This window comes from Phyllostomus discolor, chromosome 4 (genome assembly GCF_004126475.2).
Source record: "Phyllostomus discolor isolate MPI-MPIP mPhyDis1 chromosome 4, mPhyDis1.pri.v3, whole genome shotgun sequence".
Classification (NCBI taxonomy): domain Eukaryota; kingdom Metazoa; phylum Chordata; class Mammalia; order Chiroptera; family Phyllostomidae; genus Phyllostomus; species Phyllostomus discolor.
In genome coordinates, this window is record NC_040906.2 from 101,000,644 (window position 1) to 101,027,250 (window position 26,607).

The window sequence follows — 26,607 nt, forward strand, 5'->3', positions numbered from 1 at the left end:
GTAACAAAATGAACTATTATTAACAAATAATAACTTTGGATCCCAATACCTAGCAAAAGAGGCTTACCTATAGCAAGTCTTTATTAAACCTCTTTCAGAAAATAATTTTAAAATGACCTTCTAATTGGTATGTACTATATAAGTGCTGAGAAATGCTCACATGATAGGGCTGCAGCTCGGTGAATTTTCACAATGTAAACACACCTGTGTAACAGCCCTGAGACCAAGAAACAAAATATTGCCAGGACCACCTAAGCCCCTCAATAACCATTCCTCCAGGGGTAATCACTATCGTGACTTCTGAGGCCACACATGAGCATTATCTACTTCTTAATTTTATATGGATGGAATTATAAATGTTCTTTTCTGTCTAGTTTCTTTTGTTCAATATTATATTTGTAAGCTTTCCCCATGCTGTTTTATGTAACAGGAGTTTACGTGCATTCTCACCACTTTATAGCATGTAATCTAGTTTGGTCAGTTACTTGTAGTGGAACCATGAACATTTTGGTCAGTTTTTGCAGTGCAGGTCTGTCCACCTTCCTTTTGCAGATGAATATAAAAGTGGGGCTGTCGGGACATGCAGGTGGTATCTGTTTAGTTTTAGTACATACTGCCAACTAGTTTGTCAAAGAGTTTGTGCTCCAACAAGCAGAGTAAGAAGAATTACAATTGTTCCACATTCTTGCCAACCCTTGATATTTTTTGTTTGTGTTTAAGCCATTCTGGTGGGTTGATGGGGTATATAGTGGTATAAGACTTTGGTTTTTATTTGACAGAACCAATGACATGACCATTTATCTAGCCTCCACCAGAACTTATCTCAAAGCCCAACAGCGGGTAGTCCAAACAACTACAATGCATGTGTCTACACCATGTGCCCAGCTGCTGCATGAAAATGCTTGCTCATTGCCCTTTCGTTTATGATACCAAAACTCCTTACTGATTTGCAGAAAATACCTAACAGAAAACATATTCAATTAATTTTTACTTTACTTTGTCATGATCTTAAATATGCTGGACAAAGATTGGGGAGGGTTATATGATGTGATATGAAATGGATATCTAGGAAAGCTCTGAGAGAGTCGCCGGAACCATGAAGGCTCTGGCTATTACAAAATCATAGATACATTCAAAGAAGGAGAGCCTTCAAGATCTGCTACAATAAAAAGTAAATTCACTCTAGGTACACCTGAGTAAATATATTGGAGGTCTCTGTAGACTGAGAGTTGTTCGAGGACAACAGTGTCTCTAGCCCCTACTGTGATTTCCCGCTCTGCTGAGTGAAAAGTTCTGCACAGAGTTATCACTCAATAAAGGCTGACTGGAATTTTTTACCTCATTTCTCTGCTGGCCTTATGTTTATATTTGAAGAGTAAGTGTGATACATCTTAACTATTTTAAATTTATTCTCTACTGTTTTAAATGATCAAATTACCTTGTGGTCTTGCCTTACAGATGTAAGAACACTGTAGAGAGTGAAGGCGGAGCAGTGGATAAAAGCCTCTGCAGCCAGGATGAAATGCCCTCAGCAACCCAACCCTGCTCTCTTCTGTGTCCCAATGAATGTGTCATGTCCGAGTGGGCACCTTGGAGCAAATGCCCGCAGGTAATTTCTCTCCCCTTGTCAATACCCTAACCCTCTGGTGCTGCCTTCACTATTGTTCTCTAGACATTCACAGTGCTGCTCTCAGAATCATTCTTCTAGTAATAAGGGAAAATGTTTTTACCTATGAAAGAAAAAAAAAGAAAAAGAAAAGAAAATGAAATTCAGCTATGGAGACTGAGCAATTTAAAATGTCAGTGCTTCTTTTTAGGCCTATATCATGGCAACTGGACAAGGAAAATAAGCCTATAATGATGGCACTAGGATTCGAATGCACTCCCATTGTTAAAGGGGTCTCTTAAGTACCCAAATGATTCTGATTGTAGTCTCTTGGCTCTGTTCCATTTTTATTGTGGCAGAATCAATTTTCTCTTAGTAGCTCAACTCTGCTGTGTAATTCAGCTTCTGTTAGTGATGATGTTTTTGTCTTGTGCTGTATTCCCAAAGATGAGGTGTTCTCTGGTCATGTTTTTCCAAAGCTCACAAAGTCTTTTTTAAAGTCTAAAGTATTTGCCCTCATTTTTCTTCTTTAAAAAAATATAAAAACATAAGTGAATATACGAAAATAAGTGTTCTCCAAGTAGGTTGGTTCACCTTAATATTTTCAGAAGATAAATTTTGATGTTTTAGTCTTATATTTCTGCTTAAAGAACTAAAAAATAAAATTAGGATAAGGAATATATTTTATGGGTTCAAACATTAGAAAGGGAAGAATTAGGATATTTTGAATTTAACAGTGATACTATTTGTGGAAAGAATGTATAAAATTTTTATATGAAAATAGAAAATATGTTTATAATCAGTGAATGTCCTATATTTGCTCTTTTAACCATTGATTCCTTATTAATTTTTGCAATCTTATCTTTCACATTTCTTTAGTTATATTCCTGAAAGAGAGTTGCTTTGTTACTGTTATTTTTTATTTATAGAGTTGCTGGGAATACAACAACATAGTATTAAGATGCAGAGGTATCAATAAAGAATAATTTGTAAGAATAAGGTGTATGTCCTGTGACTAAGTTATTTTGTGTGTAAGTTGAATACAATGACTATTGACATTTACTGAACACTTCCTGTGTAAGTAAGAATTATTCCCTTTAGTTCTTGCTACTGTTCTATTAAGTATGTACTGTTACCAGTCCCATTGTACAAATGAAGAAACTGATTCTCAAGAAGGCTAACTAGCTTACACTAACCTCCACAGTGTTTAAGTGATAGAGTTGGAAATGAATATTATTCTATCTGATGAAGCCAGAACATTTGTTCTTACATCCTTGGCTCACTTATTTTGGAAGAATTAAGTAGAATCAGACCCAATATTTCTCTTTAAGATGCAACATTTATTTTTAAGAATAAAACAAGATACTTTTAGCAAGTTATAATGATCTGAATGATTATTACATGACTGAGTACATATACTAACACTTCAGAAACTGTGGTAGCATACGCTCTTTATTAATCAACTTGCAGAAGAATTAGCAACTGAAAAGTTTAATTAAATGTAGAGGTCATGATCTCTCTCACTTCTTTTCTAATTTTCTCACCGAAGAATCCATAAAGCTGTGATCACTTTGCAATGAAAATGTTGCCCTCTTAAGTCAAAGTATCTGAGTACTAAGCTAGAATGTTTGTTGTAGAAGCATTTGACACAGTTTTGTGATGACTGGCATCCTGTGCTTGCTTCTTTGGGTTTCTAAAAGACAATTTTCTTCAAGATTTGCTTTTTAAACATAGTTACTCTATTTTTGGAGTGTTTATAAATTAGAGATAGAGAGAATATTTTAACCTCCTCTTATGTGTCTGGAAGCTGACAGTTACTTGTTCCTTACCATGAAGTTGGGAGGGTTGTCTTTCAACTGCTTATGTATCTTCTAAGTTACATCATCATCATCATCATCATCACATTATAGCAGCAACAACCGCTATGACAACAGCAATAATAACTCTCACTGAGCACAGCTTAGGTAGCTGACACTGTGCTGCAGTATTATAATAGCACTGTGCTGTGAAGGTAGACACTATGCATGGTCATTCAGGTCTGTCTGACCACAATGGCCCTGGGCCTTGTTCTTCTACAAACGTCTTGCTGTTCTCCGGTATAAATAAAAACCTTAAAATGGGAAAAATGCCAATTAATGCTCACAATTTACAAATTTCCCCATCTCTAGATATATTGCATGACTTTAATATATTGCAACTTCTTAGCATAACACGCCAGTCTCAGAGATGCTTGAACAGCACTTGACAACGATCATGATCATGATAATGGCAAAGTCAGCCAGCTGGATGGCTGTGCCCAAAGTTTGATCAGCATGTTAATGTGCACTTTCTGAGGAAAAAAAAAAAACGGTTATTGTATAATTGTTCTCTATACCCTGTGTTGAATCACAGTATAATATTGGTCATTATTATACCAAATTCTCCTTTGAGAGTCTGCACTGTGACATATGTTAATGGAACAAAATTCACTATGTTTTTTTCCTCCTTCTTTTTCTTCCCAGGGCAGTTTTTAAAGCCAAACACATAAACAAACAAAAAACAAACAAAAAATAAATTTTCCCTGGCCAAGTAACTCAGTTGGTTAGAGCAACTGAGTTGCTCTATATCCCAATATGCCAGGGTTGTGGGTTCGACCCCCAGTCAGGGAACATACAAGAATCAACCAATGAATGCATAAATAGGTAAAACAATAAATCAATGTCTCTCTCTCTCTGTCCCCCTCTGTCCCTCTCTCTCTCTCTCCTTCTCTCCCCCTCCCCCAACCCCCTTCCTCTATTTCTAAAAATCAATAAATAAAAGAAGTTTTTTAAAAAATTCAAAGAGAAAAGTAAAATATTTCTGATGCAAAAACATATTTCTATTTCTCTTATATATCCACAAAATGCTCTGCAATTTATACTTTGATTTAGCTATAGAAGCTATATTTAATATGAAATATCTTGATATGTTTTTAATCATGGTGAAGTAAGTAGACTTTCTAGTTATTTAAAAGAAATTTAGCAAAGCCAATTAATCAATTAAAGTAATTTCTTTGATTCCCAGTACATGTCCTGTACTCTGAGGCCAAATGTGTGTGACAGAACCTCACTGGCAATGAGGAGCTCACAGGCCTCCTTGTCCTTGAGAAAACATGCTGTGTGAGAATAGGAAAGGGTTCAACAGCTGAGTAGCAGTGTTCATTAGTGCACACAGTGTGCACTAGCAGAGTAGTGATACTATATATACTTTAGTATATATGTATTAGTATACAAAGTATATATATTAGTATATATGTTAGTACATATGTATTAGTATACAAAATATATATATTAGTATACAAAGTACATATATGTGTTAGTATATATAGTATACCATATATAATAAGTATGTAGTGTATATACTTATTATAGTATATATGTACTATATACTATATATACTAATAATAGTATACTTTGTATATACTAATATATATATTAGTGTACAAATTAGTGTATATGCTAATATACACTAGTAGTGTATATACAAATTAGTGTATATACTAATATATATATTAGTGTGCAAAGTATACTAATATATTTTTAATTATTTCCTAACTTCTGGGGCAATTATTTTTACACTGGCACCCATAAGAATTGTTTAGATGTGTATTAATACACAGCTCCTCTGCCCATCCAAGAGGCTGCACTTCAGTAGCTCTGGGGTAGGGCCCATGAATTGACATTTCTAACAAGTTTCCAGGTTATGCTGATTCAGCTACTCTGGGAAACACTCTTTGGGTCACAGGCATCTTGGTTATTACATTTAAGTCATGATTTTTTTTCTCAATCTCACTTTAATTACAATATCATGTGTAAATTTAACTTATATTTACCAATGATTTTCATGTGCCAGACAACATATTTAGCATTTACATTTATTATTGCATTTAATCTGCTCAATGCCACTGCTGAATAGATACTAATACTCCCCCAGTGTATAGATGAATAAATTGATTATCAGAGAAGTTAGTTACCAGCTGTTTTTCTGTGCTAGTAAAAGGCACAGTGACTATTTAAGCCAGGTAGTCTATACAGGGTATGGCTAAAATAGTTTTACAGTTGTTAGTCCATAAAACACAGTTTATTCTTGTATTATCATTTATTAATTGTTGTATTATTTTTCATACAAAAAACTGTAAACCACTTTTGCCCCACCTTGTATGTAAAATTTCTTTTGGGACTCTAATATACTTATTTTTCTAAAGTGTTTAAATGAAAAAGGAAACATATAATTGTACATATGAAAACCCTTATAATATTCTTGTTATGTGTATAAATATATATGTGTATATGTATATACATACATATGTGCAAGTGCACGCATATATATGTAGTAGTTTATTATTTATTACCCATATTCCTCATTTATCTACCTAATTTTTCAGTTTTTGTCTTTATTATTCATGTTTGGACACTATACTTATGGAAATTTATAAAATTATACATTCTTCAATAGAGGTTTATAAATTTCTGAATTCAGACACTGTTCAGCCCCTGAAATACCTGAACAAATATATGGTTTTCTTTATTTATGCCACCAATTCCTACAGAAAATTTCCACTAAGTAATACAGATTTTCTATTTATGACTCTCCTTGGAGGTTTGACTAAGGAATTTCTTAATCAATAATATTGATGGGAAAAAGCAAAGAGGATTTTGGAGAGGAATTTCCAAACTACTATATACTTTAGGGAAGCAAGCTTATAGAATCCCTTTCCAGAAAGATGTCTCACGTTTACCAAACCAATTTGAACTTTGATTCCATTCAAGCTGAATGCATCAAAGGCTGGCTGGAACCCTAGCCTGGCTTTCCCTTTTACTGCAGCAAATGGAGATTCAATACACAGTGGCTCAGTGCAACCTTATGGTCTGTGACTCAGATCTTTGAATTATCAGTGAGACAACCTTTGAAGAAGTATCACAAAGGAAGACTACATAGGGCTTCAGTATAATCAAATCTGAATTCTTTCATAGACTTAATACTGTGCTTTAAAAATACACCTTATTTCCATACCTTTCTCCAACTCTTTTTGAGTCCAGGACACTCTAGTGAAAGCCAATGAGGGTATATATCTGCAGGTACACATTGCCATTACTCCTGCAAGTAATGATACTTCTTAAAAAGAGAAAGAGAAATGCTCCCCGGTTTTTTGACATGTGCTCCAGAATTAACCATTTGAGGTTAAGAAAAATATACCTTTTTTTTAAGGTGTTCCAGTATTGTTTTGGGTAAATGCCATCAACAATGACATTCCATTACTGATGACTCAGCACATTCCTCACCTTAACACCATCCCTGAAAGTTCTATTTCTGGAGAAGCAAATTTCCCCAATGTTTACTGCTAGTACTTAGCTTCAAGCTCCTCATCAACCTGTCATCATAGTGTGTAACATGCAGATGACAACCTGCATGTGTCTCTGGAGGGCACACCTAATGGTCATGACCCTCCAGCTGCCTATTGCTTTTCTTTGGCTCACAACTAAAAGCCAGAGGAGAATAATTAAATTTTTTTGCACTTTGCATTGAAAATTCTGATTGCTTCTGCTAAGTTGATAAGGGGTTTTGTCAGAAGCCCATAATTCATTACTCAAGGATTTGTGGGATATTTGGTACCCTGTGTGCAGTGAGGTTTAATGTCAGTTAGAACCATCAATATTTCCAGAACCACATTAGGCCCTGCAGGAAGGGTGCTTCATTTCATGCAGCCTAGCAGCAAATGACAATCAGATGAAAGCAATCTTTGGGCTGTTCCAGTTTTTAAATTTCAGTGTTACTATTCTTTCTTATACAGTGTGACTTATTCACATCTCACCATCACCAATTTGAATTATAAAATAGGGTTCTATTGTTCTCGATCTCTCCCTGTTCCTTTCTCTCTTTTCCCTCTCTCTCTGCCTATCTTCATCTCTATTATATAGTAGAAATTCTCTCAAAAATTCTATAATGAGCCCCATAAATTGATCAACCTACTTAACATTGGTCACCAACTTCCACAATTATCTACATATGACAATTTTATTTATTTCTTCTTCCCCACCTTTTATTTGTTCTCCTATAGATGACTTTAAAGTATACCCCACACTTTCTCATTTTATTATGAATACTTCTATATATCTTTTATGAGATAATGACTAATCACAACTACAGCAAAACATAACCATGATACCTTTTATACCTTGTGGGAGTTTAATTTTCAAAAAATTAAAAACAGGACTTATAAAAAGTATCAAAATTAATGAACTTATTAATGATTAACCCAGCACAACTGCAAGGCTGGTCCAATGAGGATTGGACAGGGTTGTGCCTTTGGTGGCCCTGGAGTAAATTCTACTCTAGAATTTCCCTAATGAAATTTAAAGACAAACCTTGGAAAAGTCAACTCCATTGTGTGTGTGTGGTGGGGGGGGGGGGGTGCTCTGCCTACAGAGCTGCACCCCCCACCCCACCCCAGCTGCTACAGATGAGAATAAGCCTACTAAGATATGATCTGCTTGGGGAGGAAAGGTGGCCAGTCTCTCAGAGGAGAGGAGCCTAGAACCTGTTCATCAGTGGGCTTTTATTGGGTTTAATTTGCATAGGAATACAAGGAATGTATGTAAAGCTTATCAATCATTGTCAGGCAGTAAGGACCAAACAGTAGATAACATTCAAAGAACTATGAGGGCATATTCTGAGTCAGGGTCATATAGCTAAAGGGCTATAAAACTTTGGGAAACAAACTCATTTTATGTTTGGACCCTTATCATTTAAATTGAGGGTATTCTTAGCAAAGCAGGTTTCACAGGATTTTATGCATTCTTTCTTAGGCGTGATTGCCCTGGGGAACCACCCTTCCCAGCACAGGGCTGCACCCACCTCCGGTGTTGTTTTAGGGTTAAGTCAGGTGGAGGATGTGAGCTGCCAAGAGATTAGGAGACTTTTTACAGATAGAATGAGGACTCGGGTTATGACAAAGCTGAGGGGTAAAGGTTCATCGCCACTTTTCTATCATCCCCTAAGTCCTTCCCTGATGGCCCCTTCGTGACTGTGCCTGTCTTAGGTTGTCCCTCCCTTAAGGAATCTTATCCATCATTGGCTAACCAGTCAGCCACCTGGGGCTGAGCAGGGTGAAGTAAAGGGAGCAGAGGCAGCACCCCTGCCTGGAAGATAAGCTTTGTCTCCTTAGTGCCTTATGGTCCCAAGGTCTTTCACTCAACCTTAGCCATGGCGAGGTTACAGCTTCTAAAACCAGGCAGGGTGGTTCCCAACACCTGGTCCACAAGTAACCTTCCTGTCTTCCAAAATAAATGTTAACACATTTAAATGGAAGACACACACAAATTTAATAAATGTAGCACTCACAATGTCTAGGAGTGGTGACTAGGAGGCATGTTAGGGACTTAAGTAGTGCTGGTAATATTTTGTTTCTTGAGCTCTGGTCATATGATATGGGTGTTTTCACAGTATGAAAAGTCATGGAGCTGAATTCCTATTACATGTGTAGTTTTATATATATATATATATATATATATATATATATATATATATATATCTTATACCTAATTACTACTACACATCTAAAGAGGCAACAAATTGTGACCCATAAGCAGGAGGAAGACCAGTCAATATAAGCAGGAATAGAAGATAAGTAACTTAAAAACAGTTATGATAGACCCTGACCAAATGGCTCAGTTTGTTTGATCTTCATCCCGATATGCCAGAGTGTCTGGTTCAATCCCTGGTTGGGGCACACACAGGAGGCAACCAATGGATACATAAATAAGTGGAACAACAGATCTGTGTTTCCCTCTCTCCCTCTCTCTCTCTCTGTCTCTCTCTAAATAAAAATTTAAAAAACAGCTGTGATAAGTATTTTATATATGCTCTGAAATTTAAAGGAAGATAAGAACATAATGAGTAAAACAAAAGATATTGAAAAGAATCATATAATTTTTAGAGATCTAAAATACAATGTCTGAAAATTTTTTAAAAATGTACCAAATGAGAGTAATAAAACATTACACTGTGCAACATAAAAGATGAGTGAACTTTAAGACATAGTAATAGAAATTACACTAAAGCAAATAAAGAAAAAAAGACCGAAGGGAAATAAATAGACTAAGTGATCTGTGGAGCATTAGCAAGTGGTATAAAATAACTACTCAATAAATTTGGAGTCCTTTCAGGAGCATGGGAATGGACAGAAAAATATTTAAAGAGGTAGTGGCTAAAATTATTCTGTATGTGGCTGTAGTCCTCAGAAACTATTATCTGGATCACATAAACCTGGTTGACAATATTCTAAGAACAAAATAGGAAAAAAATGCTAAAGGTCTCAATGTTTATTACATAGACAGTCTTTCACTTTAATCCTCTTATTTTCAAAATGATAGCTCCATGTTCAATTGTGCCTAGTGTCCACAGTGAAAAAAAAACCTTTTTTCCCCTTTAAAAGAATAATACATTTCTAGTCTTTAGCTAGAGTTGTAGAAGGCAGACATCTGGCTGTGACAGTGGACAGAGACTAGGAGGCAGTCTACTGAGTTCAAAAACTCCCTTTCAGTGAGCACTCTAGTTTTGAGCCTAATTCCACCTCCTTTTTCAGATGTTCTTGCTGCTCACATTCTTAGTATTTGAAGCTTTATAGAACAAATCAGGTACCAATTTACCCATTGCTGGTTTGGAATTCAGTACTCTCAGGTCAGCTAAGGCAGTTTTCACACCAATTTGTTAGTTTGCTCAATATCATTCCTTTTGTACTGTTAATATTATTAGCATACAATCATTTGTACACCTTTAAAAACAAATTCACTTACTCCCACTTTAATCCCTTTAATATCATTTTAGTAGTAATTGTGGAAGGAATTCTCTAAAACCCTCCATCTTTAACCAAAATCTTAATTTAATCTTAACACATTATGGTATATTATACCACAGAAAAGTATTTAATTGTTATGAAACTAAATTTCTTTCTTGCTTAAATATTTCACAGGTTTATTGTTTCAAAATTTCATTTCCAATATTTTAATTGCTTAAAATATATAAAGATATTTAATTCATCAGTTATTTAATTTTGTATGTAGTATAAGATAGGCTTTTCCATTAAATTCCAAATGAATATTTCTTTACTGACTGTTTCTGTGTTTATATTCTAGGTATATTTTATTTGTTCATGAGAATTTTCTTATATTCTTGTTACATCCAATTAAATTTTTCATCACTAGTACTAATATGTTTTTTAGTGAATATTTCTAACCAACTGGTTAATTATAGTGTCTAACTACACTACTAGGTTTTATGTACACCTTATATCCATGTTTTTATAAATATTCTCATTAATTCTACTGGGATTTTTTAGCTAGTTGACATTCTAAGGATTTTTCTCATTATATAATCATATAATCTTTAGAACAACCCATACAATATGCAAATAATGATTGTATCATTTTATGTATTTATCCTGGACATACTTTATTCAATAAGGACTTTCTAAATAATACTAAAAACAAAATAAAAATTATGTCAGTCTTTTCTTGAAATTAATAATAATAATATTGTGTTTGAGCCATTTCAAACAGTGTCTGCATTCTCAGATTTAAGGATTTTCTCTAAATATCTTGAACATACATGCAACTATAATATATCTGTATATACATAGGGTTTTTCTCTTTTTTTTATTGTTGTTCAAGTACAGTTATCTCTACTTTTCCTCTACCACTTCCCCTCACACCAGCCAACCCTACCTCTCACCCTCCATCCTAACCCTTTTGTCTTGGTCCATGTGTCCTTTATACGTGTTCCTTGACAACTCTTCCCCTCCCACCACTATCCCCTCCCACCTCCCTTCTGTTACTGTCAGTTTGTTCTTTATTTCAATGTCTCTGGTTATATTTTGCTTGCATGTTTGTTTTGTTGATTAGGTTCCACTTATAGGTAAGACTGTATGGTATTTATCTTTCACCACCTGGCTTATTTCGCTTAGCATATGCTCTCCAGGTCCATCCATGGTATAGCAAAGGATAGGAGCTCCTTCTTTCTTTCTGCTGCATAGTATTCCATTGTGTAAATGTATCATAGTTTTTTGATCCATTCATTTACTGATGGACACTTAGGTTGCTTCCAACATTTGGCTATTGTAAATTGTGCTGCCATGAACATTGGGTGCATAGGTTCTTTTGAATCTTTTGAAGATTCTTTGGGTATAATCCCATCTGTGGAATTAATGGCTACTCAGTGTTATCAAATGCTTTGTTCTGATACAATTTTTAGAATTTGTCCTTTACATGTCTTATAGTTTTAAATAGACCTTATATTTTGAAATATGCTTTATTCTTAAAGTAGACTATTTGGTTATAGTCTATGCTATTTTATTTTTAATGCTTCATTCCCCTCTTTTAGTTCATGTCCATGGGTCTTACATATAAGTTCTTTGCTTCTACATTTCTTATACTATTCTTAACCTCCCCCTATCTATTTTCTACCTACCATTTATGCTATTCTCTGTACCTTTTCCCCCTTTTTCCTCCTTCTACTCCCCTGATGATAACCCTCCATATGATCTCCTTTCTGTGGTTCTGTCCTGTTCTAGTTGTTTGCTTAGTTTGTTTTTGTTTTTGTTTTTGTTTTACATGTGATTGTTAATAATTGTGATTTTGCTGTCATTTTACTATACATATTTTTTATCTTCTTTTTCTTAGATAGATCCCTTTAACATTTCATATAATAAGGGCTTGGTGATGATGTACTCCTTTATTGACCTTATCTGGGAAGCACTTTATCTGCCCTTCCATTCTAAATGATAGCTTTCCTGAATTGAGTAATCTTGGATGTAGGTCCTTGCCTTTCATGACTTGGAATACTTCTTTGCAGCCCTTTCTTGCCTGTAAGGTCTCTTTTGAGACTCATCTGGTAGTCTTATGGAACTCCTTTGTAGGTAACTGTCTCCTTTTCTCTTACTGCTTTTAAGGATTCTCTCCTCTTTCATCTTGGTTAATGTAATTATGATGTGCTTTGGTGTGTTCCTCCTTGGTCCAACTTCTTTGGGACTCTCTGAGCTTCCTGGACTTCCTGGAAGTCTATTTCCTTTGCCAGATTGGGGGAATTCCCCTTCATTATTTTTCATATGAGTTTTCAATTTGTTGCTCTCCCTCTTCTCCTTCTGGCACCCCTATGATTCAGATGTTGGAACATTTAAGATGTCCTGGAGGTTCCTAAGCCTCTCCTCATTTTTTGAATTCTTATTTCTTCTTTCTTTTCTGGCTGAATATTTCTTTCTTCCTCCTGGTCTACACTGTTGATTTGAGTCTTGATTTCCTTCCCATCACTGTTGGTCCCTGTACATTTCCCTTATTTCACTTAGCATAGCCTTCTTTTTTCCCTCTAACTTGTGACCATATTTAACCAATTCTGTGAGCATCCTGATTACCAGTGTTTTGAACTATTCATCTGATAGTTTCGCTATATATTAATTGCCTAGTTGTATTTTTTTTCTGGAGCTTTGATCTGTTCTTTCATTGTTTTTTTTGTCTTGGTGCGCCTGTTACATAGTAAGGGGCAGAACCTAGGTGTTCACCAGGGTGGGGCAAACCACATCACTGCATTGTGATTCTGGATGTGGGGAAGGGGTCTGAGAGGGAATGATGGCGCTTGGTCCACTCTCTGCCAGTTTTCAGTCTCTTTCCCCCTCTACTCATAATCAAATTGGGCCCTTCTGGTGCTGATTCCCAGGTAGATGGGTTTGTCTATGTTCTTAGGGCCCTGTGGATCTCTCCAATGGACTCTGGCTTGTGAGGCTGGGAGTTTCTGCTGCTACTGTTTCAGCCCCACAGATATTTTCAATCAGAGGTTGGAGAATTTATTTCCCTGCCCTGGAACCCTGGGTTTCGTGGTCTGTCTCATTTCCCAGTTGATCCTCCTGGTTCATCTGCATGCGAATGTGGAGTCACGCAGTCCACAATCTGCTGCCTCACTGGGTCTGCCAGCTGCTGTCTTGCCATAAATCTTCTCCACCTGGCTGCCATCTCCACCCCTCCTTCCGGCCTGAATGGATGTTTCTTCTTTAACTCCTTGGTTGTCAGTCTTCCATACAGTTTCAATTTTCTGTCAGTGCTGGTTGTTTTTCATTTTAAATGTGTTGTTGTCCTTCTTTTGGTTGTGCAAGGAGGCACAGTGTGTCCTACCTATGTCTCCATCTTGGCAGGAAGTCATAATAGAGCCTTAAGAGGCATACAAAACCTGAAACCTGTATAGTTTTGTTATACACCCCAATAAACTCAATAAAAAAAGCAACATTTTTTGTAAACTTAAGAATTTAGTCTATTATTATTCTAATTGGTTCCGAATGTCTCTTACCCCCACCCCAATCCTTCCATCTACTAATATTGAATTTAATATTATACTATTATGTTTATTTGGAAAAATTCATTTGAAAGGTTCTACTTTTTTCTGAACAATTTCTTAAATATAGGAATTAGTTCTCTGAAATTTTAAACACATCTGTAGCAAGAATATTTTTCAGTGGTATATTTTTGACAATCTGTCCAATTTCTCCTGCAATCATGTTCTTGTGAAACCTCATCTTGAATAAAATTTAGTTATTATATAATGCATGGATATGGCAAGTTTTGCTAAATTTTAAAACATCTATTCAAATAAAGTAGACAAAATTCTGTTGTAAAGTAATTTAATGCCATATATCTGTAATTATGTTCTTTTTCATATATATATGTGTGTGTATGTATATTTGTATACATATACACACACACCTGTGTGTGTGAGTGTGTTTTTCTGACATTTTAACACTTCTGTCTAGTACTAGTATGTGATTTTATTTAGTCTGTTTTTAATTCATATACCTTAAACATATCTTTCAGCATTTCAGCAAATATATCTTCATTTATATTTCTTTTCCTTTTTGAGGTATTTCCATATCTTATGTTGCTATTAAACATCTAACATTTTTATTAAACTTTGAAAGAAAAACACTTGGAAATTCATTAACTTTTTAATCAATATTTAATTTGAAAAGATTTTGACCTCATTCTACCATTTATAAATATAGTGTGTTTTTCTGACACTGTACAAGGTGTATTACAATATTATTGACTATATTCTCTATGCTCTACATTACATCCCTGCCACTTATTTATTTTATAACTGGAAATTTCTACCTCTTATTTCCTTCACCTCTTCACTCTTTCTCCTATGCCTTCCCCTCTGGCAACCATCAGTTCTTTATTTCCATGAGTATGTTTCTGTTTTGTTTTGTTTATCCACTTGTTTTCTTATTTTTTTTAGATTCTACATATAAGGAGTTCATAAGGTATCTGTCTTTCTCTAACTTATTTTACATAGCATAATTACCTCTAGTTCCACACACGTTGTTGCAAATGGCAAGATTTTACTTTTCTCTGGGTGAGTAATATTTCATTGTGTACATGTACCACATCTTTATTATCCATTTATCTATTGATAGACAACTAGATTTCTTCCATATCTTTGCTATTGTAAATGCTGCAATGAACACAGAAATGCACATAGCTCTTCGAGCTAGTGTTTTCATTTTCTTCAGACAGACATCCTGAAGTGAAATTACTGGGTCATACGGTAATTCTATTTATGATTTTCTGAGGAACTTCCTTACTGTTTTTTATAGGAAAGGGAATCCTCATGCAATGTTCATCGAGTTTCCTTTCATTTTTAGACTATGAAGCATTTTAAGCATATAGAAAGCTGCAGAGCGTTATGTATATAAAATGTTGGTGTCTAGCCTTTAGCTTAGTAATTCATGTACTTTCATTTTTTAAAAATGCAACCCCTTTTTATGTATGTCTGTTAAATTTTGTGGCCTCCTTTATGTAGGCATTTGTGTGTTAAGTTTATACTTAGGCATTAATATTGTAAATGGCACTACTTAAAATGTTATTGCTGACATAGAGGGAGGTGAAGTGTTGGGTTTCCTTTGCTTTTTTTCATGTGCTTACTTTACCGAACTCTTATATTTGTTCTTTCATGTTTTGGATCTGTTCTCCTGGTATTTTAAGAGCCATAATATATCATCTCAGTCATGAATGTCTTTATTATGCCATGAGTGTATAGGATTATTTTTTTCTCAGATCTTTTTTAGTTTGAGCAGAGCTAACAACAACTATGACCAACTGTATAATACCTGTTATGGACATCTTTGTCATATTCTTGAGTTTCACAGTGACAAGTGTTTCACAGTTGTTTTGACAGTTATATTGAGATAGGTAATTTATATTTTTCTTTTGTCTTCAAAGATTAAAAACCAAAGCCAAGACCACAAAATCATCACTTGTATTTAAATAACTATAGGAAATTAAAGTGAAATTTTATCTGTTGATTCCACATCTCTCTTTTGTGATCCTCTTGATTTTTCTCTTTGCTGTCAGTACCTACCTGTGCTTTACTTTGCATGTCTGAGCTGGGCTTCTGATGTTCCTTTTACCCTAAGCAGTACTCAAAATATTCCCTTACAGAAGTATTGGGTACCGATAAACCACTGGCTAAGCCATCAGACAAAGACTTTTGGCCAAGACACAGCAATCGGGCTATCAACTTGATGACTGTTTTCTGAGCTAGAACTATGGGCAGTGTGAGGCCAGCTGGAATGGGAATTTGTGAACAATAGGCACCAAAACTTGCCTAGTATACGTGACTGTGATGGTCACATGCTTATTTCTATACATGGATGAGGTTTTTATCAGGCATGACCTTTGATTTTCTTTAATAAATACTTGGCATATATTGCAGTCACTTTGTGCATGCATGTGTGAGTGTGTGTGTAAATCACTGGACTCATGATATTTGAAAGGAGGCATCTCCTTTTATGAGGCATCTTTGCTTTCCCAGGAAACACAATCCAATTGTTAATGTGTATTTTATTTTTACGTGTGTTATATTGTAGCACTAGTTTTTTTGTTGAATTAGCATCTATATTATGTAGTTAAGCATTTGAGTGCATTGTCATCATAGTTGTATGATGTGTATATATATATATACACACATAGTGTGTGTATATGCACACACAAATAATATATATATATATATATATATATATATATATATATATGAGAGAGAGAGAGAGACTGACTTATAATTTTCTTTTTATGTATTACCATTATAAGTGAAGGCAGGTTATAGACATGCTATAAAACAAATGTTGCTTGTTTTTTTTTCTTTCTGCTTTGTAAAAGTTTGTCTAAGAAAAAAATGTGATACTTGAAAGAATTTATCTGTGAAACTGGTTTGAACGTAGCCTTTTGGTAGGCAACCTTTAGTCACATGGTCAATTTCCCAAAATTATCAGTCCATTTAGGTTTTTATTATCTCCTGAGTTCATTGTGGGAACATTTTTATTTGAAACTTTCTTCTAAAAATTCCCTTAGGAGAGACTTTTCTGTATTGATTATTGTATCTGTTTTCATTTACCTTTTTGTTTATTTTGTTTTCTTTCTTTATTTTGGTTCAGTTTGTCAGAAGTTTATGTTAGAGATTTTATTTTCAAAGTTTTATTTCGTGATCAACTCTAGTCTTATTTAATATTCTATTTGTCATTTTTGTTCTTGCACTTAACCTATATTCATTGAGTTTTAAGGCATATATTTTTCCAACCAGAATAATAACGCTTTTTAATATATTTACTCATTTTTGTAGTAGTGAAAACACTCAAGGATATTATTATCAAGAATATTATAGGATTTACCTATAATTTAACTTGGACTGAGTAAAACCAGCTGCAATATTAAGGATTTGGCTGTGACCTTAAATTAATATGAAATATTCTTATTTTCACTGCTGCCTGAAAAGCCCACCAAATTTCAAACATCCTTGTATCCTAAATAGTTGTTATACAAAGCACATTTAAATTTTTACATTTCAAATCCTTTCCTAATTATTCAGTCTTTCTTATTATTTTCTGTTTGCTTTTAGAAATGTATTAAGTTTACTAAGAGAATGGTGTATGATCAATATTTCCTAATGTTTCCACTATGATTGAAAATGAGGTTATTTCCTTCCTTAGAATTCATGTTATAGATACAGAAAAATTTGGCTCTATTTATTATATTTTCAATACTCTTTTGTCCATATTTGTCATTAGCCAACTTGAAAATTATAGTCTGACAGTGGTCTGCTAGAGTATGCTATCATGATTGTATTTCTGTCAAATTCTCCTTGCCTTTTTAATTGTGTTTTATTTCTATAGTTTGATACCATGTTATTTAGCACAATAAGCTTTGTAAACATTTGCTTCAATAATTTTCCATTGATATTTCTTCTTTAGAATGTTGTCATTTATTCTATTTTGTCTTCCACAGATCCTTCTGCTTACTTTTGTTTTCACGTGTCTTTATCTTCCCTCATTATTTTCTTCCCCTTATATTATTTCTTTTAAAAAGACTTGTTTTACACATATTATTTTAATTTTTATAACTGGCATCTGTATGCTTACTTATGAAAAGGATCCTTGAAATTCTATCATTTCCAGTGACTTGATGGACTGTGCTTGTATTTTCTATGCATTTGAGTAATTTAATATTACTATTAATTATTTGTAATTTTTGTTAAAAAGCCTCAAGGCATGTAATTTTCTGTTAGAAACTTCTGAACAAAACATTAAATTATGAACAGTATATATCAGGGATATTTAACTTGTTTTATTTCTCCCCAAAATTTCCAGCTTTGTCAGTATAATCTGAAATTACAGACCTAGAGGATTACCTTTTGCCAGCTTCTCTATCTTACACAATCATACATAATTTGTATATTTCCAACATAGAAAATGTTAATCTTGTTCTCTTTTTCTTTTAAACCATTTGTTGCCGTTAAGAATAAAGTACTCTTGTCCTCACTGGTGTGGCTCAGTGCAAAAAGTGCCATCCTGTGAAACAAACAGTTGCTGGTTGATTCCCAGTCCAGGCACATGCCAGGGTTGCAAGCCAAGTCCCCAGTAGGGGGCATGCAAGAGGCACCCACAAATTGATGTTTCTTTCTCTCCCTCTCTTTCTCCTACCCTTCCCCTCTCTCTAAAAATAATAAATAAAATCTTAAAAAGTAAAAATGGTAAGTTATTTTTAAAAGAAAAAAATATGGTACTCTTTATTTTCGGTATTGTAACTGGAAAATATCACCTCCAGCAAGTTGGAATGATACCTTGAGTTTCTGTTTACTTCATTATGACAAAATTTCAAGTTCCAGTGCTTTTATGTATTCTAAGACTATAATCATTATTTCTATACCACCTTTCATTACCTTCTATTACTGCATATATCTCTATTCTTACTGAATTTTTCTATTATCTACTGTAGGATGGCTTAGAGTATTATATGTGCATTTTCCCTTTCCAATTCTAGAAAATATCAATGGTATTCTGATGAGGTGTACACTTCATACCTTAAAATGTACAAATCTAAAAGGTACAGCTTGTTTATTTTTCATTTACCTGATTAGCCACCAAGCAAATCAAAATATAGGTCAGTTCCAGCACCTTACAGGTACCTTGGTACCATTTTTCAGTTTATAAATAGTTCCCTACTCTAAGTCAGCCACTACATGTACATCTATCTTATCTATTAGTTTTGCTTGCCTTGAACTTCATGTACCCTTTTGTGTCTGACCTCATTAGCTTAATATTATCCTGTACTTTATATTAATGGAATCACAGTATATACTCTTTTTTGTCTAGCTGATTTTGCTGAATATAATGTTTGAGATTTATGACTGTTTTATGTCATAAAACAGTTTTATGAGGTTATTAGGTTGTTCATTTTGGTTGCCACATATTTTCATTGTAGAAATATAGCATCATTTCTTTATTTATTTTCTTGTTAGTGAACATTTGGGTCACTTCTACTTTAGTTCTCTTATAATTACTCTGACCATTCTGTGGGTTGTTTTTTCAATATTTGCACTCATTTTCCTTTTATTAAATTTATTGGGGTGACATTGATTAATAAAATTATATAGGTCTAAGATGTACAATTATGTAACACATCATCTGTATATTGTGTGTTACCACCCAAAGTGAAGGCTCCTTCCATCATCATTTGTTCCCCCTGTACCGCCTTCCACCTCTGCCCTCCTGCCTTTCCCTCTGGTAATCACCATAGTGTTGTTTGTGTCTATGAGTTTTTTTTCTTAATTTCTTCCCTTTTTCACCCAGTTCCACAAGCCTCCTACACTCTAGCAGCAGTCAGTCTGTTCTCTACAGTGTGTTTCGTTTTTGTTTCTTATTTTGTTTATTAGATTCAACATATGAATGAATCGTGTAATACTTGCCTTTCCCTGACTGGTTTATATCACTTAGCATAATGCTCTCCATGTGTATTGCAAACAGTAAGATTTCCTTCTTTTTAATGGCTGAGTTGTATTTTATTGTGTAAATGTACGACTGCTTTTTAACCACCAGTCTACTGACAGACACTTGAGCTCCTTCTAAAGCTTGGCTATTGTAAAAACACTGCAAAGAACACATATGTATATACACTTTTGAATTAATATTTCAGGATTCTTCAGATATATTCCAGAAGTAGAATCACTGGATCATAAGGCAGTTCCATTTTCCATTTTTTAGAAATGAAAAACCACTGCTTTCAACAGTGGCTGCACCGATCTGCCCTCCTGCCAACAGTGCATTAGAGTTCCCTTTTCTCCACATCCTCACCCTCACTTTTTGTGGATTTATTGATGATAGCTATTGTGGCAAGTGTAAGGTGATATTTCATTGTGGTTTTAATTTGCACTGATCTGATCATTAGTGACACTGATCATCTTTTCAAATGTCTATTGGCCATCTGTATCTCCTCTTTGGAAAAGTGTCCATTCAGATTCTTTGCCCATTTTTTTAAATTGGATTGTGTTGGGGTTTTTTGGTGGTTAGTTGTATAAATCCTTTATACATTTTGGATATTAACTCCTCATCAGGTGTATCATTGGTGAATATGTCCTCCCATTCGGGTTGTCTTTCATTTCGTTGATGGTTTCCTTTGCTATGAAAAAACTTTTAAGTTTGATGAAGTCCCATTTGTTTATTTTATCTTTTGTTTCCCTTGCCGAAAAAGATATATCAGAAAAGTTGTTGTTGTTGTTGTTGTTGTTATTATTTTAATTGTTCAAGTACAGTTTTCTGCCTTTTACCCATCCCAGCCCTCCCCACCTCCCTCCCATTTTCATACCCCCTTGTTATTGTCCATGTGTCCTTTCTACTTGTTCCTCCAGTCCCTTCCCTTTTGCCCTGAAATTCCTTCTCCTCTCCCCTCTGGTCACTGTCAACTTGTTCTCTATTTCAGTGTCTTTGGTTACATTTTGCTTCTCTGTTTCTTTTGTTGTTTAGGTTACTGTTAAAGGTGAGATCATATGGCATTTGTCTTTCACCACCTGGTCTATTTCACTTAGCATAATGTTCTCCAGTTCCATCCATGCTGTTGAAAAGGAGAGGAGCTCCTTCTTTCTTTCTGCTGCATAGAATTCCATTGTGTAAATGTACCATAGTTTTTTGATCCATTCATTTACTGATGGGCATCTAGGTTGCTTCCAACACTTGACTATTGTAAATTGTGTTGCTATGAACATTGGGGTACATAGGTTCTTTTGGATTGGTGTTTTAGGGTTCTTAGGATATAATCCTAGCAGTGGAACTGCTGGGTCAAAAGACAGATCCATTTTTAGTATTCTGAGAAAATTCCATACTGTTTACCATAGTGGTTGTACCAGTCTGTAATCCCACCCACAGTACACTAGGGTTCCCTTTTGTCCACAACCTCTCCAACAGGTTTGTTGTGTTTATGATGGCCATTCTAACTGGTGTGAAGTGGTATCGCACTGTGGTTTTAATTTGTATCTCTCTAATAGCTAGCGATATTGAACATCTTTTCATGTGTCTCTGGAACCTCTGTATGTCCTCCTTGCAGAAGTTTATGTTCAAGTCCTTTGCCCATTTTTTAATTGGGTTGCTTGTCTTCTTAGAGTAAAGTCGTGTAAGTTCTTTATATATTTTGGAAATTAAACCCTTGTCTGAGTTATCATTGGCAAATATGTGTTCTCATACAGTTGGTTCTCTTTATTTTAATACTGTTTTCTTTAGCTGTGCAGAAGCTTTTATTTTGATGAGATCTTATTTGTTTATTCTTTCCTTTATGTCCTTTGCTCTGGGGGACATATCCGTGAAAATGTTGCTACGTGAAATATCTGAGATTTTCCTGCTTATGTTCTCCTCTAGGACTTTAATGGTGTCACGGCTTATGTTTAAATCTTTAATCCACCTTGAATTTATGTTTGTGTATGGTGTAAGTTGGTGCTCGAGTTTCATTTTTTTGTATGTAGCTGTCCAGTTCTCGCAACACCACTTGTTGAAGAGGCTTTTTACTCCATTTTATGTTGCTGCCCCCTTTGTCAAATATTAATTGACCATAGAAACTTGGGTATATTTCTGTGTTCTCTGTTCTGTTCCACTGGTCCGTGTGTTTTTTATGCCAGTACCAGGCTGTTTTGATTACAGTGGCCTTGTAATACAGTTTGGTATCAGGTATTGTGATCCCTCCAACTTTACTCTTTTTTCTCAAAATTGCAGCAGTTATTCGGGATCATTTATGATTTCATAAATTTTTGAAGTGTTTGTTCTATGTCTGTGAAATATGCCATTGGTATTTTGATAGGTATTGCATTGAACCGTAAATTGCTTTGGGTAATATGGACATTTTGATGATGTTAATTCTTCCAATCCATTAACATGGTGTATGTTTCCATTTGTTTGTGTCTTCCTTAATTTCTTTTTTCAGTGTTGTGTAGTTTTCTGCATATAGGTCTTTTACCTCCTTGGTTAGGTTTATTCCTAGGTATTTTATTTTTCTTTTTGTTATATCAAATTGGATTTTTTTCTTGATCTCTGTTTCTGCTGTTTCATTGTTGGTGTACAGAAATGCCTTTGATTTCTGGATATTGACTTTGTATCCCGCTGTTTTGCGAAATTCATTTATTAGTTCAAGCAGTTTTATGGTGGAGTCTACAGTCGTCCCTCACTATATCTGATTCACTTATTGCAGCTTCACTGTATGACGGGTTTAAAAAAAAAATCCGTATGCTTCACTGGTGAGTCCATATAGAATTTTATATGTTGTTAAAATTAGGTTTAAGAGTGTAGAAAGTGTTTAAGAGCATATGAAGTGTTTATAAGAGTGTGGAAAATGTTAATAAGAGAGTGGAAAAGGTTTATAGGAGTATGGGAAGGGTTTATAAAGCCTTGAAAATATATATAAATAATAAGATAACTATAACACCACTACTTAAAGGATTTTCAGCTATCGTGGGGGTCTCTGGAATGTAACTCCCGTGATAGGTGTGAGGGATTACTGTATAGGATTTTCTATGTACACTATCATGTCATCTGCAAACAATGACAGTTTTGTTTCCTCCTTTCTGATTTGGATGCCTTTTATTTCCTTTTCTTGTCTGATCGCTGTGGCTACAACTTCCAATACTATGTTGAATAGAAGTGGTGAGTTCTAGTATATGTTGAGTAAGAGTGATGAAAACAGACACCCTTGTCTTGTTCCTGATCTTGCTGGAATAGATTTTAGTTTTTGCCCATTGAGTATGATGTTGGCTATAGGTCTTTCATATATGGCTTTTATTATGTTGAGCAATGCTCCCTCTATTCCCACTTTGCTGAGTGTTTTTATCATAAATGGGTGCTGTGCCTTATCAAATGTTTTTTCCACATCTATTGATATGATCATGTGATTTCTGTCTTTGCTTTTATTTATGTGATGTGTTACATTTACTGATTTGTGAATATTGTACCATCCTTGCATCCCTGGGATGAATTCCACTTGGTCATGGGGTATGATATTTTTAATGTATTGTTGGATGTGGTTTGCCAATTTTGTTAAAGATTTTAGAGTCTATATTCATCAATGATATTGGCGTGAAGTTTTCTTTTTTGTGTGTCTTTATCTGGTTTTGGGATAAAGCAAAATATGCTGGCTTTATAAAAAGAGTTTGGGAGTCTTCCATCATTTTGGATTTTTTGGAATAGTCTGTGAAGGATAGGAGTTAACTCTTCCTTAAATGCTTTGTAGAATTCTCTTGTGAAACCATCTGGTCCAAGGCTTTTGTGTGTCGGGAGTTGTTTGATGACTGCTTCAATTTCATTTACTCTTATTGGTTCGTTCTAACCTTCTGCTTCCTCTTCATTGAGTTTTGGAAAATTATGCTTTTCTAGAAATTTTTCCATTTCACCTAGGTTTTCAAATTTCTTGGCATACAGTTCTTCATAGTAATTTCTTACAATCCTTTGTATTTCTGTGGTGTCAGTTGTAATCTCTCCTCTGATTGGCTTATTTGTAATCTCTCCTCATTTCTGATTGGGTTTATTTGGGTGCTCTCTCTTTTTTCTTGATGAGCCTACTTAAAGGCTTGTTGATTTTGTTTATCTTTTCAAAGAACCAGCTCCTGGATTCATTGATCTTAGAATTGTGCTTTTAGTCTCTATGTCATTTAATTCTGCTCTGGTCTTGGTTATTTCCTTCCTTCTACTTGCTCTGGGTTTTCTTTGTTGTTGTTCCTTGGTTTCTTGTAGGTGTAGATTAGGTTGTTTATTCGGGATGTTTCTATTTTTTTAGGTAGGCCTGTATCACTATGAACTTCCCTCTCCAGACTGCCTTCACTGTGTCCCATAAGTTTTAGATTATTGTGAGTGCATTTCATTTGTTTCCAGAAACTTTTTGATTTCTTCCCTAATTTCATTCTTGACCCATTCATTTTTTAATAGCATGCTATTCAGTCTCCATGATTTTGAGTGTTTTGGATTTTTTTCCTTGGGGTTGGTTTCTAGTTTCAGTCCCTTGTGGTCCAAGAAAATGCTTGGTATGATTTCAATTTTCTTGAATTTATTGAGACTTGTTTTGTGTCCTGTCATGTGGTCTATCTTTGAAAATATTCCATGTACATTTGAAAAGAATGTGTTTAGTTTATTTGAGATGAGAGGCTCTATATATATCAGTTAAGTTCATTTCATCTAGGATGTTGTTCAATGCCATAATATCTTTGTTGATATTTTGTTTGGACTATCTGCCCATTTTTGACAGTGGGGTGTTAAAATCCCCTACTATAATTGTGTTGCTTTCTTGAAGTCCTCCAAGATTTCCTTTATGTATTTGTGTGCTCCTATGTTGGGTGCATATATATTTACAATGTTTATGTCATCTTGGTGGGTTTGTCCCTTGAGTATTATGAAGTGACCTTCTGGGTATCTCTTTATGGCCCCCCTTTTTTTGTGAAGTCTATTTTGTCTGATATGAGTATAGCTACCCTGGCTTTCTTTCCTGTTCATTTGCTTTAAAAATTTGTTTCCAGCCCTTCACTTTTAGCCTGTGTATATCTTTTGTCCTGAGGTGGATCTCTTGTAGGCAGCATATGTGTGGGTCATGCTTTCTTATCCATTCAGCTATTCTATGTCTTTTGATTGGAGCATTTAATCCATTTACGTTTAAGGATTTTATTGATAGGTACTTATTCATTGTCATTTACATGCCTGTGTTCCTCTCTCTCTCTCTCTCTTTTTTCCTTACTTTCCTTAAAGCAGTCTCTTTAGCATCTCTTGCAGAGTTGGTTTGGTAGAGGTGTATTCTTTTAGACTTTTGTCTGGAAAGCTCCTTATTTGGCTTCTATCTTGATTGACAGCCTTGCTGGGTAAAGTAGCCTTGGTTGCAGACCTCTGGTTCTCATTACTTGGAATATTTCTTGTCATTCTCTTCTGGCTTGGAGCATTTCCATTGAGAAGTCAGCTGCTAACCTTATCGGGACTCCCTTGTAAATTTTGTCCTATTTCTCCCTTGCTGCCTTTAAGATTCTCTCTTTGTCTTGGAATTTTGCCATTTTAATTATGATGTGCCTTGAAGTGGGCCTCTTTGGGTTCCTCTTGATTGGGACTCTCTGTGTTTCCTGGATTTATGTGACATTTTCTCTCATCAAATTAGGGAAGTTTTCCATTATTAATTTTTCAAACAGGTTTTCTATCCCTTGCTTCTTCTCCTTCTGGTATCATTATTCTACTGATATTATTATGTTTCATATTGTCTGCATTTTCCTTAATCCCCCTTCATTCTTGCTGTGCCTGTTTTCCTTTTCTTGCTCTTTCTGGGTGTTTTTGTCTACCTTGTCCTCCAGCTTAATGATCTGATCCTCTGCTTCATCAAACCTGCTTTTGATTCCTTCTACTATGTTCTTCAGTTCAGAAATTATATTCTTCATTTCCTCCTGGCCCTTGTTGATAGTTTCTATTTCCTTTTTCATGTTGATATAGTTTGCAGTGAGTTCATTGTAGTTTTCTTGTAGTGTTTTATAATTCTCTGTGAGCTCATTGAACTTCTTGATAACCATTGCTTTGAACTCGATATCTGATAGTTGAGTCGCCTCTATTTTATTTAGCATTCTTTCTGAGGCTTCCTCCTTTCCTCTCATTTGGGGATTGTTTCTTTGTTTTCCCATTGTTTGTGATACTCTTTTTGTTAGCCTCAGCTTCTTAAATTGAGTTCTGGGTTTATGGTGTGAACTTCTATGGTAGAATACCTGTGAGATTCAGTCATGCCATCTCCTTGATCTCCTGAGCTCACTGGTCTTGGGCTGTCATTTATGTTGGCTCTGTGTTTGTGTTTGAGTTTTGATTGTTGTTGGGTCTTTCTTTAATGGGTCCTTCCCACCAGCAGGTTAACAGAGAGTCACTCTGTCTGCCACCTCTTGTATTTTGTTTTGCTTGTGTGTGCAGGTTGTATTGAAGCTGGTTCTTCCATGTGGAGAAGGTTTTGAGGATTCTCTCTTGCTCTTGTTCAGTCATTTGTTCTGGGTAATTTCTCCACTATTTAGTTGTATTTCCAGATAGGTCCTACATTGGAGTTAGTGTGGCTTCCAATCCCTCCTTCACCTTCTTCTGTTGTTATCTGTTTGTGGTTCCTTTGTTGTTGGGTTTCCACTTCCAGCAGGTATTCTGG

The 26,607-nt window shown here is 35.0% G+C and overlaps 1 protein-coding gene across 3 annotated transcripts in view; it reads left to right on the forward strand.

The window, feature by feature from the left end:
- The window catches only part of THSD7B (thrombospondin type 1 domain containing 7B), a 903,223-nt gene that overhangs the window by 785,353 nt on the left and 91,263 nt on the right, over window positions 1–26,607 (forward strand). For all 3 annotated transcript variants that reach the window (XM_036023677.1, XM_036023678.1, XM_028509548.2), the window contains one exon: window positions 1,459–1,609. In XM_036023677.1, the coding sequence (XP_035879570.1) occupies window positions 1,459–1,609 (151 nt within the window). The remainder of the gene's footprint in view (window positions 1–1,458; window positions 1,610–26,607) is intronic.